This window comes from Ischnura elegans, chromosome 11 (assembly GCF_921293095.1).
Source record: "Ischnura elegans chromosome 11, ioIscEleg1.1, whole genome shotgun sequence".
NCBI classification, from domain to species: domain Eukaryota; kingdom Metazoa; phylum Arthropoda; class Insecta; order Odonata; family Coenagrionidae; genus Ischnura; species Ischnura elegans.
This window is the reverse complement of record NC_060256.1, coordinates 63,893,594-63,908,623: the sequence shown is the minus strand read 5'-3', so window position 1 is coordinate 63,908,623 and position 15,030 is coordinate 63,893,594. Positions and strand designations below refer to the sequence as shown.

Sequence of the window (15,030 nt, the reverse complement as noted above, 5' to 3'; positions counted from 1 at the left end):
AAGTTTTTCATGGATTGTTCCCTACGGTCATGCAGCAGGATTGGGTTGACAGAAGCTCATCTTTGAAATGGCTCCAAGATGGCTTTAAATTCTCGCAGGCTGAAGGGTTTGTGATGGCAATTCAAGACTGAGTCATACGAACTTGTAACTAAGAAAAAAACATATTAAAACTATAAATAATAGATAAATTTAGAAAATTTGGGAAAGCCGGTGAGTCCATTGAACATATAACTTCAGGCTGCTCAGCTCTTGCAGGGAACAACTATCTCAATAGGCACTACCAATTAGAAAAAAAATATCCACCAAGACCTGGCAACTATTTATGGACTTCAAAAAAAAAATACTCCATCGTATTACAAATACCATCCATCTGCCGTTCTAGAGACAAATACAAACATTATATACTGGGACCGACCGATATTTAAAAAAAAAACCTTATAGATTACCTGATATTTTATTGATCCACAAATCACAGCAAAGAGCATACCTATTATTGATGTAGCAGTGCCAATGAATCACGATGTTGAGTCTAAGGAAGGAGAGAAAATACAAAAATATCAAAATTTGGCTGGTGAAATAAAAAAAATTTGAAATTTAGAAGAAGTTAGCATTCACCCACTAATAATCTCTTCGGATGGAGTCTTATCTAAACGGTTCAAAAAAGAAATTGAATGCCTGGAATTCAAGAACCTGATCTCGGGCAAAACGCTGTTTTAATACAGGCTTGCCAGATTTTGAGAAGATTCCTGGGGCGGGTATGATCGGACAGAGAGATAGGGTGAATTATCTTCCTTAGCATGCGAGCCTAATCCTAATTTTCCCTTAGGATAGGTGAATATTACCAGATGCTACAAACCAGCTGATAAAGCGTAAAAAATCGAAAATAGCAAGTTCATTATTACGCCATACAGCAAATCACATTTCAATAGCAAATGAACATTAACTTTAGGTAGCCTTGATGGAGAAACTGTTTAAAACCACCATCGAGTAGTTACACATTTTACTTTTACTTAAAGATACGCATAGCTCGTGCATTGATACGATTACAATCTCTCAGCAATGTAAGTGCGTGCCTTAAATATACTTACTGGCAGTTTATGCACATATAACTCATTTGCATGAATTATTTACAGCAATATTTTCTCTACACTTTCTTTGGTGAGAAACCAAGGACATGAAAATCATACGAATACGCAGAGGCATTCAAAATGAAATTTTGTATTGAAACAATGCGTTGGAAAACGACTTTAATTATTAGTATTTCCCCATTCCTTCACGGAAGTTCAATTCCTCCATCACCTAACAATTGATCCAACTTTGCTAAGTTACGATGTGATGCTAAAGTCTGTGAATAAAACAGGCGTGTTTGGTTAATGAGAAAAGGATAGTAAGATAAACAGGTCTTCTAGGTGGGCTAGAAAGGACGTTTGCCTAAGTGAAGAAGAAAGAGAAACGCAAATTGGTGGGTAAATGTTATGAATAGTAAAACTGGTGTGTCGACTTCCATTGGAACCAATATCAACTTGTATTTTATCTCTAATAATATGGAAAATTATGAGGGAGACGCAGTGGCGGATACAGATGGGGGGCGCACGGGGCGCGCGCCCACCCCTTGCGGCGCCGCCCGTATTGCCAAACAATGCAGAACCACAATTTTAACTTTTTTAAATCAATAGATGGCATTGTATTGTATTTTTACACAATCACTTCAATTTAAACCTTATTAAACTTTGCATATGACTTGATTATTTTTATTACGATAAGAGTAAAGTAAACTCAAGGTATCTTTTGCGCCCCCCTTGAGTTTTTTCTGTTTCCGCTACAGGGGAGACGATGGCCTGAAGGTTACAGATGATTTTGGCCACATTTTTCGTTTGAGCAGCCTCTTATGTGATTCACTCCTTTCATGCAATGGATTCGGAAATAATCGGGCAGGCTATATCATGGAGATAAAAGAGGCGTTCTTGCCAATTATGCCACCAAGCCATCTTCTCAGACCGAGAAGGTAAAATCTATGCTGAAGAGTCATGGGGAGATCCGGATTTGCATCCCTGCGAAGCAAAATATGTTTTCATGGCGAAATTTATCCATGGTGTATATAACTTGCACCCATGCGCCTGACTGTGGACAAAGTCACTTGTTACATCCAGTGCTTTAGAGCATATATTATGTTGGTAATGAGTAAGAAGGTGAAATATTTATGGGAAATGTGCAATCTTTATCCACTGATTCAGCACATTATTCAGCATAAATTATAAATTTAGCATGTATAAATAACAAGATTACTTTAAGACATCAAATAATGAATATTGTTATAAAAATCGTCGTCATCAATCAAAAAAGTTTATCAAGTCCCGGTTCCAAAGCGTTGCCGAGACTTATCCTCGTGTTAAAACGTTAGCATAAATTTTGGCGTCGTAAGCGGATCCTTTTAAACATTTCTTCAGGTATATATTCACAAAAATGTATTTAATCTCCAGGACGAATGAATATTTCGACGTACACTTTCTTAGTTCTGTTCTATTCTATGTCAAAAGTCGCGTAAAATTTGCGTCCGCCATGTTGTGACGTTAGAGCACTAGACGCCATTCCATAATTTTTACCATTTTTTTTATTTCAGCCCGTGCGTTGGGAAGTTTTGGCTGCCTATGTGAGTTCTAAGGATTTGGTCGTTAGATTATTCTTTCTCATAGGATAATCCTCCAAAATCGCTAGAACAATGATGGCTTTGCCTGGTTTCTCTATTTAGTTGGGCCCTTTTCGCTTCCATAGCGTTAAGGTGTTTTTCCCGTCCCATCCCTTCCGAACCTATCCTACCCCAGAGGCGTCGACGGGCTCCTATCGCGGCGGCGCCTCTTTCCTTTTTCCTTCCTCTCCAGCCCCTCCCCGGGTGATCGGGCGTATAAGTCTCTTACTTGGTTCCCGGCCCCGGTGTGTTGTATCCCTGAAGGGCTCCCCTTGAGCCCTCATTCTCATTGTCTACGTGGGTGATCTACGAAAAATAGTAGAAATTTCCCTCCTCATGGGAATTTTTTTCCTTTTCTGTAGAAACATTAAATCATGGTTTCACTAGTGGTGGGCCCTGGTCGCTTTCTTAGCGGCGAGGGTATTCCCTTGTAACGTAAGATTTCACTTTTTCCCGGCGTGTGATGGCGGTGAATTCTTCTCGGGTTTCCATCCGGGTGAGCTCCATCTCCATCGCTGCCGACGTTTAGATAGAATCCTTTTCTATCGTCATCAGGGCCGATGATGCCAGTAGGAAAGTGCCAGGTTTATATATCCTCGGTCGTTATGTTGGGTCGTTCTGATTGGCGGAGAAAGAGTGCGCTTTTCCCGCCACTTTCAAAATCGGGTTCCATGCCTTACTTAAGTTGAAACCCTCGTCTCTGTTGAAGATTCTATCGAAAAGTCGGCAGCGATGGAGATGGAGCTCACCCGGATGGAAACCCGAGAAGAATTCACCGCCATTCCCTTGTAACGTTTTTTATTTCCTCTTCAATGGTTCACAAATATTCTTATTACACTGTATAAACAAACTCGGGAGCAAAAACACATTCGCACGCTACGACTATTAAGGCCATTTTACACGGGGCACGGAATTGCGCAGGTTAGAGGTGCATTCATTTCTAAAATGGCGTGAAATTGCGCGAATGCATGAACGAAATTAGAACAGGGGCTATTTTGCCGTCTTGCATCCACGCATTCTCGCATGTGTTCTAGCAATTCACCGCTTTACACGACGCAATTTCGATTGCGCCTTCGCACGTACGTCAGATTGCGCGATTCCGTGTACTATGTAAAACGGCCTTTACAATCCAACTCCCCTTACTCTCCCTCCCTCGCCGTCAACAACAATTCATCCGTTCCCCTCTGCTGTTCATTATTGCCCGCTTCATTGTCCTCCTCCCATCAATCGTCACACCAACATCCAACTCAAAACAACTCAAAATTAGGTGTTACACCCTATCCCTTCCTCGAGGTGTCCTCGGGCTCTCATCGCGGCGATGCCTCCTATCCTTTTTTCTTTCCTCTGTCCTTCCACTCTTGAGATGGCGCGGGCGTATGAGTCTCTGACTTGGTTCCCGGACCTTGAGAGAGTACCCCTTGCGGGCCCGCTCTGGGTTTCCGATTCCACTGTCCATGTGGGTGTGTTTGTATTTTAATCTCGGGTTGCATGGAGTGATCCACGCTTTTTGGGAGCTCAAACCATCTGTACGTGCTATAATGTGTTTTTTTTATGACCGTGGGGTGTACCTACACGTGGGAATCCTTTTGCATGTTGGTGATTGGCCACTTCCTGCTAACACCCTAAGGGTAGACGGGCGCTTACATTTGAAAAAAAATATCCGATTTAAGAATTCGTGGTCTGAATATTGCTAATTGGTGAGAAAAAAAAACATAAAAAGCCTCAGGTTTGTGCCTCAGTTATTTTGAATTTTTAGGTTTTCGACCCTGATTAAACATTTTCTCAGATATAAATGGCAATTTAGAGATCGAAGGACAAATATTCCAACAGTTTTATCGTATCGTGATTGCTTATTATCGAAACGCTGCTTCAAAGGCGCCCGACGCATTTCCCCCACCGCGGCGGGGGGAATATGTGGGCTAGAATCGAAAAAATCTGGCCAAAACCTCAAAAACGATTTTTTTGAGCTAGGAAGTTTAAACTTTGCATAAATATTGTCAAATAAATTGTGCATAACCTTCCAGATTATATTTTTCTCCGTACTCTCCGCCGCCGCCGTCCAGAACTGGAGTCGACCGCGCGTTCGAAAAAACGATGTAAAAATCGGAGTTACGAGCTGGTGTAGGATTTTACTTTAGATTCACAATGAAGAAGCTTCATAGAACGGCGTGGTATAAGTCATTTGGCGTAAGTCGGAGGAAGTATCTACTTTTTCTCTACGTTAATGTAAAAAAATTGGCTGAAAACAGCCTGCAGGCTCCGCCATTTTGTAATATATCTAGGTATGGTTAATGATGAAAAAATATCTTGGAAAACTCTCCAAATGAAAGAAAAAGAAGTGTTAATTAAGATGAAATAACAGTTTTGACAATGATACTATTCATGAAACCACTGCACGAGGATCAGAAAAGATCGAAGGTTTTTCGCTAAATTTGTTCAAATTTGACCTCTAACATATTGTTAACGTGAAGATACAGGAAAGAAATAATCTGGAAAGTTATGCACAATTTATTTGAGAATATATTTGCGAAGTTTCAACCTCCTAGCTCAAAAAAATTGTATTTAAGGTTTTGGCCAGCTTTTTTCGATTCAAGTCCACTATGCGCCGCCCCGCCACCAGCCGCGCCTTATTTGATGCGTGCAAGACTCTTCAGTCTCGAGAACCTTCCCTCCTTCCCCTTACATACTAGGAGAGGGGAGCTAGAGTGAGTTATAATGACAAACTGGGGACAATTTGAGTCATTCGTAATTTCCATTTGTTTAAAAGTACACTTCAGGCGAAAAAGAAAAAATAGGGTATTCAGGTTCTTAAAATACATTAAAACAACTGCATGTGATCCATTAGGACTCCATGCGGAAGGTGAAGCAGCCCTGCGCGGCGTGCTCTTGTTATTTCCTGTTCTCCCAGATTTTATTGAATTAATTGTATGTATCGAAAATCAGGCTGTGCTCGCCTGTCTCCGCAAAGGAAGCGGACCCCTGTTCAAAGACGATGAATATTGTAATTTGTACCTTCGTATAATAAAGGATCCGACACGCAATGTGTCCTGGAGGTTTGTCCCGTCTGCAGCCAATCTCGCCGACCGTCCATCCCGGACTTTACTCCTCTAATATGCCTAGGCCGGCCATCTTGGCCTGCTTGGGGATATATATGCAGGGTAGAGTAAGGGACTCGGTTGAGTTGGACATTGGCTGTGACCGGGACAAGCGCCCAGTCTCTCCGCAAACCGTTACTATTCATGCCTAACAATCAAAGTAGCATTTTTTATCTAGGTTGAAATCCTCAACATTAAAATGACTGTATTTAGATCCTTTTGGCGCCTCAGGCTAGGGGCGGGTTAAGGGGGTTTATGATCCCCCTTAATTTTATCAAAAAATATGTAATTTTTTATCAGTTGAAAAGTATTTTTATCCTCATAAAGGAGTTAAGGGAGTGTATACACAAACTGTTCCACAGTTCGTGCGCAATTTTTCACCTCTAATTTTTGACTTAACCTTGAGCAATATTCATAAGAATTGGCATACTTATGGGGAAAGGACCTATTTATATTACTGTGAGCAAAATTTCACAATTTTGAACTTTTGACCTCATAATTTGGGTCCAAACCAAAATTTTTAATTAGCTTTTTGGGGTTTTAATGTTAAAAAAATCGAGATAGAAAAAAGTCCGAATTTCATCGACCAAGATGTCTATTCTTAGGTTTTCGGACATGAAAATACCGAAAATAACACTTTTATTTTCGAAAATTCAACCGTTGATCCAGTGAGGTCACAGTAAAGGTCACAGGGGTGGCAAAAGCAATAGCATACCAACAAAGGTATCTATCCAAAGGTTTTAAAGGGTGTCCAAGTCATTAGTATTGTACGAATACCTGTCTTGTACACTGAATGACCACCAAGGTTAATACGGAGGTCAAAGGTCAGAGGTAAACGCCGGGCCGTCATGACAACCAACGTGTGGAACCATAGGTTTTAAAAAGTGCCCAGTTCAGTTTTTTATCCCCCAACCCCTCGCTGCGCCACTGATTCTCATTATGAGACGCGCCGCAGTCGCGTAACAAGCTGTCCCGGTAAACCAAGTTAACCCCAACTAACCAGTTAAAAATTCTATCATTAATGGGGGCATTTGTTAGTGTTGTGGGAGAAGCTTTATGTTTGTGCTAGCAGAAATTTAAAGTTTACGATTTAGATAGAATCAGAAAAACAATTTTTTTAACGCAATCCAGAAATGAAATATTTCACTATAATTATATATTTTCCCCGACCACTTACTTCTTCACAAACCACCTCATCTTCATCTTGCCGCGTATGGTTTGAACTGCTCTGCCAACTGAAGATATGGAATTTGAAGTAGTTCGCTGCAGCTCCGAGTGATGGCTCTTCGGAGGGGCAAATCTACTTCTATGTCACACGGAAGAATTTTCGTGAAACTTCGCAATCACGGGTAAGTTTGTTTTCCCCAGATAGGCGCGAAAAATGAAACTTTTAAAAAGTTAGTTTTATAGAAATTCATTGAGTTTTAACTATATGTCCTAATGAGCACGGTAAAAAATACCTTCAAATGAATTATTAACGTAAAGTCACTTTCAAAAGTTTTAGGACAAAGTTTGTGGCGCCACTTCTGCTTCTCAAGAAAATTTAGTTTCCCTTACTCCATTTGTTTTCCTTGCTCACGCACTGCAAATATTTCGCATCCATGTGAAAATATATGAACAAAGAGGGAGAAGTTGCTTGCTAAATTTATCGTTTTGTTTCGATCTTTGATGGATTTAATGATTAATTTCGTGTGCATACTCTATGTCCTTGCTCCGGTTTTCACTGCTGGTCTGATATTATGTATTACAAAAACCTTAACGTCACCAGTCGTGGTGGCGTAGTGGAGTAAATGCGACGTCGTCAAAGTAAGTGTTGTTGGATCGATTCCCCTGCTCGGAATTAAAACCTCAACTTTTTTTCCTTGGTAACTCCTTTCGTATTTAATAATGGGTTTCAAATAATTTAAATTCGCTGCAACCGTTATATACTTTTTTTTAATGGTAAATGGTAATATACAAGTTAAGAATTGGGCAAGGGTTGACGTATCATTTTTATGGATTGCTAGTACCCATTTTGAAAATTAGGGATTTGCAAAAGGGGTAACCGTAACCCGACGGTAAGGGGCGCATTCAAACCCAGCGTTGGTATTAACTTAATGATTTTAGATTGGCGATGAAGGGTCACGCATAGTTGTTGATTATTGCATTGATTGGTTTAGAAAGCTGTTGATTATTATGATTTTCTGAAATGAGTACCATGCTTCATCACACGTCTCTTGAGACGGGTGATAAAGCACAATGTTCATCACCACAAACCTCAGTCTAGGGATTTGAAATAAAGCTTCGAAATTACACTTTTAAACGCACTATTTATAAAAATTCCCTGGGCAAGACCCCCGGTATGGGCTTCCCCAATATTTTTTTATGAGTCGGCACCCCTGCATATATATCATTATTAAAGATGGCGGAAATAAGGAATTCGCCAATATTTGAATCCTCTTTCAAGTACTGTGTTAAGGCGAACGACAAATAACTTCACTTGCGCGTTCAGGGCACGTTAAAAAAGATAGGGAGTAGAGAAAGCTGGCATCGGCTTTCTCTTGTTCTTAACAAAAGGCGCCAAGGGTCTGAACGTCACATGCGACGGACAGATATTTTGTACTTGCAGTGTTACCCACACACCACACAGGATGGGAACGACATTCAACAGAAAAATGTCCACCACCGCCAGATTTTTGAAAAAAGCCCTCGGAGAGAATTACCTATGCACTGTCAAAACGAAAATTTGTTTCCGTGAAATTACCCACTCATGCTATTCACTTTCCGTAGCAGGCATATAGCGCTAGAGGGTAGTAGAGCTCAATAACCCACTACAACTCTTAAATAATTTCAAGTTTTTTTTAACTTAACTGAGAATCGTTCAACAGATAAACCTTTTAATATTGAAAAACGAAAACTAAAGGAATGAAGTAAATTCTATTACCATGACAAATTATAAAATGAATCCCAGGTAAGTTAAATTTGTGGATATCAATCATCTCTCCCCGAATGATCAAATAAAAATGACTTAAAGTGAAAATAATAATTAAATAAATAATCAAAAATAATTACTTATGAACCCAAAAACTTATGGAAAACTTTAAAATTATTAATTTGATTGCCGTGTTTTTTTCAGTACATACGCATAAAAAATAATTGTAAATTTTCGTAACATCTTTTATCGACCAATAAAAGTTAAAAAATCAAAACATGATACAAAAATGGCAAAGCTTGCAAATTATTCTTCGGAAGGCGTAAGCGTTGGTTTTATCTAATTAATAGCGAGTAATACCACCATTATTTTCTATGACCGCCTCCAGTCTGGAGCTCATAGAACGAACTAAATTCTCGCACACCTGAGGACGGCGTCCAATCGATTGCCATATTTGGCGCACATGACCATTTAGCGCATCCAGATTGCGCTCATTCCCAATGTCCCATTCTCTCACCACTACACTCCAAAGGTTTTCTATGAGATTCAAGTCTGGGGAATTAGATGGCCATGGCAAAACATGAATCCGTGGATGCTGTTCAAAAAAATTAGAAAGGATATTTGCCCTATGGATTGGGCAATTGTCCTGGAGGAAAGTCACTTCCTCGCTAGGCGGAACGACCGTTTCAATATACGGCAGAAGATGGTTCGTCAGGATACCCACGTACTCCTCTGCATTTAGTCTTGGAGACGTGGAAACTATAGGCCCAGGCCCTGCAGCCGTCATTGCACCCCAATAACTTTTGCTGAGGCGTCCTGAGTTATTCCTTGTAAGGATGTGCCGCTGATCGTATCTATGAACGTAATGTGTTCGTGTTGCATTAATCAATTCCATCATGATTGACAAAACAATAGAAATAAATATTAGCAATTTAAGAAATGAAAGAAATGCTTTCATACCGTGTATTCCTTGCCCTCCACAGTTTTATTATTCCTTCCTGATTGCTGCGAAAAGTTTTTTCGCCCGCGAAAATAGTTAAGTCCCAAAAAACCTAGTCGTTTACTAAATTATTTCTGCTGAAAAACAACCTCGAATGCTTCTCCTGCTCAGTTAAGAAAGGCTTTAGGGCAGGTTTGTGGTGTTGTATGCCATGCGCAATCACCCGCCTTCTAATTGTTGCGTAGCTGCAACCAAATTGCGCCTTCCTGGAAATCGCAGCTACTCCGCCAACACTGAGAGGTTTACCCTCAATCAAATGGCGAATCCTGTTGTCCTCCAAATCGTTGGTGGCCCGAGGTCTGCCGCTTCTTCGCCCGTCCTTCAGGAATTCGTCGCCTTCCCTAAAACGCCGTACCCAGTAATACACGGTATTCCAGGACAAATTGAGCTGGCCAGCTATTTGGGCAACTGTTTTACCGCCCTCCACCATGCCAATTACCTGTCCGCGTAAGGCTGGACCGCGTGCTCCTCTGCTCTTCCATAGCCCAGAAGTTCAAGACTGGTTCTGAGTTATCGATGAAGTTGTTTCTGAACCACGTGCTTTTCTTTAGTTCGATGTTCCATGGTTCACGGTTCTCAGGTCCTGTTCCCATGATTACCACTTCAAAGCCATGGATATCTTTCATTCCCAACTGTTAGTAATTCGTGGCATGGATAAATGATTAGAGCGTTAGTTTGCTGATCTGGAGTCTTAGGTTCGCATCCCCTTCGAAGCTAATATTTTTCCTTTTGAAAATTTTTAATTTCAGCGTATTTACTGTCATAATTATTATTCAGTAGATACTCATAATTAGAGAGCGGAAAAAAAACTCTTTCGACGTTTTGTAAAAGTGGGACTTTTGTGGTTATAAATAAAAATCTTCACCAATCTCATCAAATAAAACCGTTTTCAATTACTTTCTTAGAGACTTTTTGGGACTTTTTTGCTGTGGCGTGACTTTTTCAATTAAAAGAGACTTTTCTGGGACTTTTTTTATTGAAAATACGTTTTTTTCACGCTAAGGTAATATTTTGCTGTTGTGACCACACTTGTTCAACTTTGTGTCGGACAAATCTTGTTTTTTATGCTGTGCATACTATACGGAGCAAATATTTACCGTAAAGTGTAAGCTACTAACAATTGCTAATGCGGAATTTTATTAATAACTCTGGAAACTGCATTGAATTCTTTCGATTATTCCACCGTTCATGAAGTAAACTCATGAAGTGCTTCAACTCGAAGGTGGTTTGGATATGTGAGGGTAGAGCTTAACACGTCTTATTGCATGTTAAATTCACATATTTTTTCTTTCCCTGGGCCACCTCACCCTTTCTTGCTAAGGGTGTCCAAAGACTTCACAAAGGGACATTATGAACCAACTTATTTGAACCCGGGTGGTCAGCTGTCAAGGGGAGAGCGCTACACTGTATGCTAGCACTCTGCTTTTTTGCAGGAGATAAGTGGAAAAATGATATAAATGTATGAAAGGTTATCTAGAATTTCCGAAATCTCTCGAAAAGTCTCACGTTATATGAAATGGAATTCCTGCAATTTTGCTCAGTTAAAAATAACTACAACGGCAGGTTCTAAATTATAGAGGAAAAATGTATTTAATTTTTTACTTCAGGTTGTAAAGAATATTGACCCTGAAGACGATGCAGAATGTAAAGAAAATGCTCGAGAACTCTTAGAAGATAGTACACTCTCACTGGAAATGATATGTATTTCAGCATCCTTTGGGTTTTTGGTAGAAAAAATCAAATATCTTGAATCTTCTATCCTGAGCCTCAGTGATTTGGTGTCAACAATAATGGGTGTGAAGAAGAAACTTGAATGTGTCAAGGGTAAACAAGCCATAAGTGTTTATGGCAAATTGTGCAATGTTTTGGATAAAAACGAAGGCTTCAAGTTAATGACTGATATAGCTCAGATTCTCGACGGAAAGGTAAAGGGGCAGACATCTAATGTTTTACAAAAACTCACCTTAAGTGAAGTGGCTACGCTGCGATATGTTCCTATTACAACATGTGAAGTTGAACGATCGTTTTCGACGTATAAACTTATTTTGACCGAACGTCGCACAACATTTACCATGGAAAACATAGAAAAATATCTTATCTGTCACTACTTCATAGATAATTTTTTGGAAATACAACTCAAATTGAATGAAAATAGGTTTTTTTTCCTTTATTTTATATCATACAATTAATAAATAAAATCTGTTATCCGTAATCCGTAATTTGACTTTAATTTCTCTATTTCAAAATGAAGATAGACATTGATCAGCTAAAAAAATTACAGGGGTCAACTATATTCTTAAACAATTGCTGATCATCCAAGAAAGTGTTATTAGGAATTTAAAAAAAATATTCTACAAATTATGGTGATCTCCTGTCTTAAAAGTCAATAAAATAACACGTAAACCCACGAATCCGCATCTCTACCCTCTTTTCTCCATTAATTCAGTTAAATTCAGCCATTTTCTCATGGAAATTACTCAGACTTTTAAAGAGACTTTTTTCAAAAATATTGACAACTTTTTAGGCGACTTTTTTTTTTGAAAAATTGGAGACTTTTTTTCCGCGCTCTACTCATAATTTATAAAGGGCTTAATTTGTTTTTTATGCAAGCTGACCCGGCGAACTTCGCACCGCCTAGCAATCAATGAACATTTATTTTAAATAAATCAACATTCAGCCCTGATGATGAGTGCCGAGACGGTACTTGAAACGTTAGCCGTTATAAAAACATTAATCCGGTGGGAATCCCGAGAAGAGTTTACCCACATTATTCGCCGGGAAAGTATAAAATCATATTTCACAATGAACATTTTGGTTATAGCATTTATAAATAATGAGCGGCGGAGCCGATTTGAATCATTTTTGACTTATTATAATACCGTAAGGAAAAAATTCAATAAAACTACAACAATTAGTATTACAATTGCTTGTCAGAAAGGCATTTTCTCTATCTACATAGAGTTGACCAGGGCTTGTTACGCAGAATTTCTTTCTGTGAATTTTCTTATTTTTATGTTTTAACTTATCAAAATTTAGACATTGTGGTTTTATAAAGCAGTTAATAAAGTCCAAATTGTGGCGAGCCATTTATAACTCGGTTTGGTAAAAGTGCACTCCGTAAACGTGCCCCGTATGTAAACGAACCCGAGTGTACACTACACATTTGGGTTTATTCTGCACTAGCACCTTCTGATATACAACAGTTTTTGCTTTGTTATTAGACGCACGAACAAATGAAGCGGATAGTTTACCAACGCTGAACATGACACATAATTGTTCATGAGAAAAACATGGATTTCCTAAATTCAGACTACAAACACTCAACGGTTGACATAGTAATTAGCTAATCATCATCGCGAATGAAACACGAAGCCGAAATTTTAATTTATTTGCACTCATAGGGCATATCAGATGGGATCATGGAAATCCTTGGAATGAGAATATCCTCATCTTTGAATGTTCCTTTGAATATAACCGCGTGAATCACATTGATTATCGTTTTTTTATCACCTAAAATGTTCCATTACGGTGGTAAGCCAGTAGTCACATCTAAGAAGTTTAAAAATGCAGATGGATAGTTGGTGACTTCATCTATTTTTGTAACACAGTCAATAGATTTGAGTAAATGCAGATTTGAGTAAATTACCAATTATTTGCAAATTTCGAAGTTTCGAAGAAGTAATCCACATCTTCGTCCTGAGCCGCCAAAATTGCTCGCTCGCTCTAAAATTTGTGATTATTGTGCTCATCAGACATGTTCGAGAGCACTTTGTTGAAGAGTTCATCTTTCGATGAAACGAAATTGCAAAAATGCCGAGGATAAGAAATAAATCCGCTCGATTCGTCGACATGAACACGGCCTTTACCGATAGTCAAAAATTTTTATGAGGCTCAGTCATTAAATTGGTAAAAACAAAACAGATCATTTAGTAAGTAGAATGACCGACTTGAACTTGAGCTGTTGAAGTGTTGCCAACTCCTAAAAATGTCCCCTAGCATCCATATTAATTTCTTCCATGAACTGATATTATTTTTAAATGTTAATTCTGCTATTCGAGGTTGATACGAATCCAAAAAATTCTATTCATCTAGAAAATCGTTCAAATATATGTAGCCGTGCTCGAGTTGTAAATAGTGTAACTAACACGATTTACGACTTTTTTATGAATATAAATATACTTAGATTAAATAAATAACATAGAAACACTGAAAAAGGGACACTCACAAAATGTTTTTCAGACGTTTCTATGGGGTTACCCACCATTCTCAATGAGTGAGACAGGATTGCTGATGTCTTCTGTGGAGTTTAGGGGGGGGGGGGAGGTTGAAGGGGTAGGTGGAGGTGAGGGGGAAATGGGGAGGGATTGGCTGGTGGCTACTGAGCGACGTTCAGCCCTGGGGTTTGAACGCTGTTTACACACAGGTGTGCTGGGTGAATTTTCTGGTAGTATTTCGATTTAGGAAAGGGTAAAGCACTGCTCGAAAGAACTATTTTGTGTTGGAGTACTGGTTCAACGAATGGACTTGGTGGAGAAGTGATGGTTGTTCATTCGAATGGATACTGCCGTGGTGCATTCTCCAATGTAGTAGGCAGGGCAGAAATTGTAGGATAGTCGGTAGATGGAATTAAAGGAAGTATTTAAAGGAAAAAGGAGAAGAGGAAGATTTGTTGATGACTGGTGGGGAGGTGGAGCGAAACAAGAAGCAGCACTTGCATCTTGGGCGGTTGCATGTTGAGGAGGAAGAAGATAGGAGGGCAGTACGGGGGAGAGAGGGGCGGTTGTATCGGAATATTTGCGCACGTTGGGTGCCTTTCTGTAGGTGATAGAAGGGCGGGAAGGGAGGAGATTGGAAGTACTTTGGTTTGCGCTGATGATGGGGTAGAGGTCTCTTAAGATATTTTTTATTTCTTAGGGCTGTTTAGGTCTTCTTCTAATTCATTGGTTAAAATTCTAGATTGTGCATTCGCAATAGGGTATAACATCAACAGGTTTCCATTATCAGCTCGCCGATTACTTGGATGAATCCGTTCTGACAAATTAGTTGGATCTTTGCATTGATTGAAAACTAGAAAACACATTCAACGCGAAACCCAAATGAAGTAGTATGTTATGATTATAAAGGCTATTTGCTGTATGTAAGTCAAGTTGGACGTCATATAATGACACACATATCACCCGTCTCAAGGGACGGGTGAAAAACTATGGAGCTCTTTACAGAGAATCATAACAATCAACAGCTTTCTAAACCAATTAATGCAATAATCAACAACTATGCGTGACCCTTCATCGCCAATCTAAAATCATTAAGTTAATACCAACGCTGGGTTTGAATGTGC

At 39.3% G+C, this 15,030-nt stretch overlaps 1 protein-coding gene across 1 annotated transcript in view; it reads left to right on the top strand.

Annotated features, from left to right (window-relative positions):
- LOC124167643 overlaps positions 1-10,143 on the top strand; it is a 30,169-nt gene extending 20,026 nt beyond the window's left edge. Inside the window, exon 4 of the mRNA XM_046545623.1 lies at positions 9,825-10,143. Coding sequence (XP_046401579.1) covers positions 9,825-10,143 — 319 coding nt within the window. The remainder of the gene's footprint in view (positions 1-9,824) is intronic.
- Positions 10,144-15,030: the final 4,887 nt, after the last annotated feature.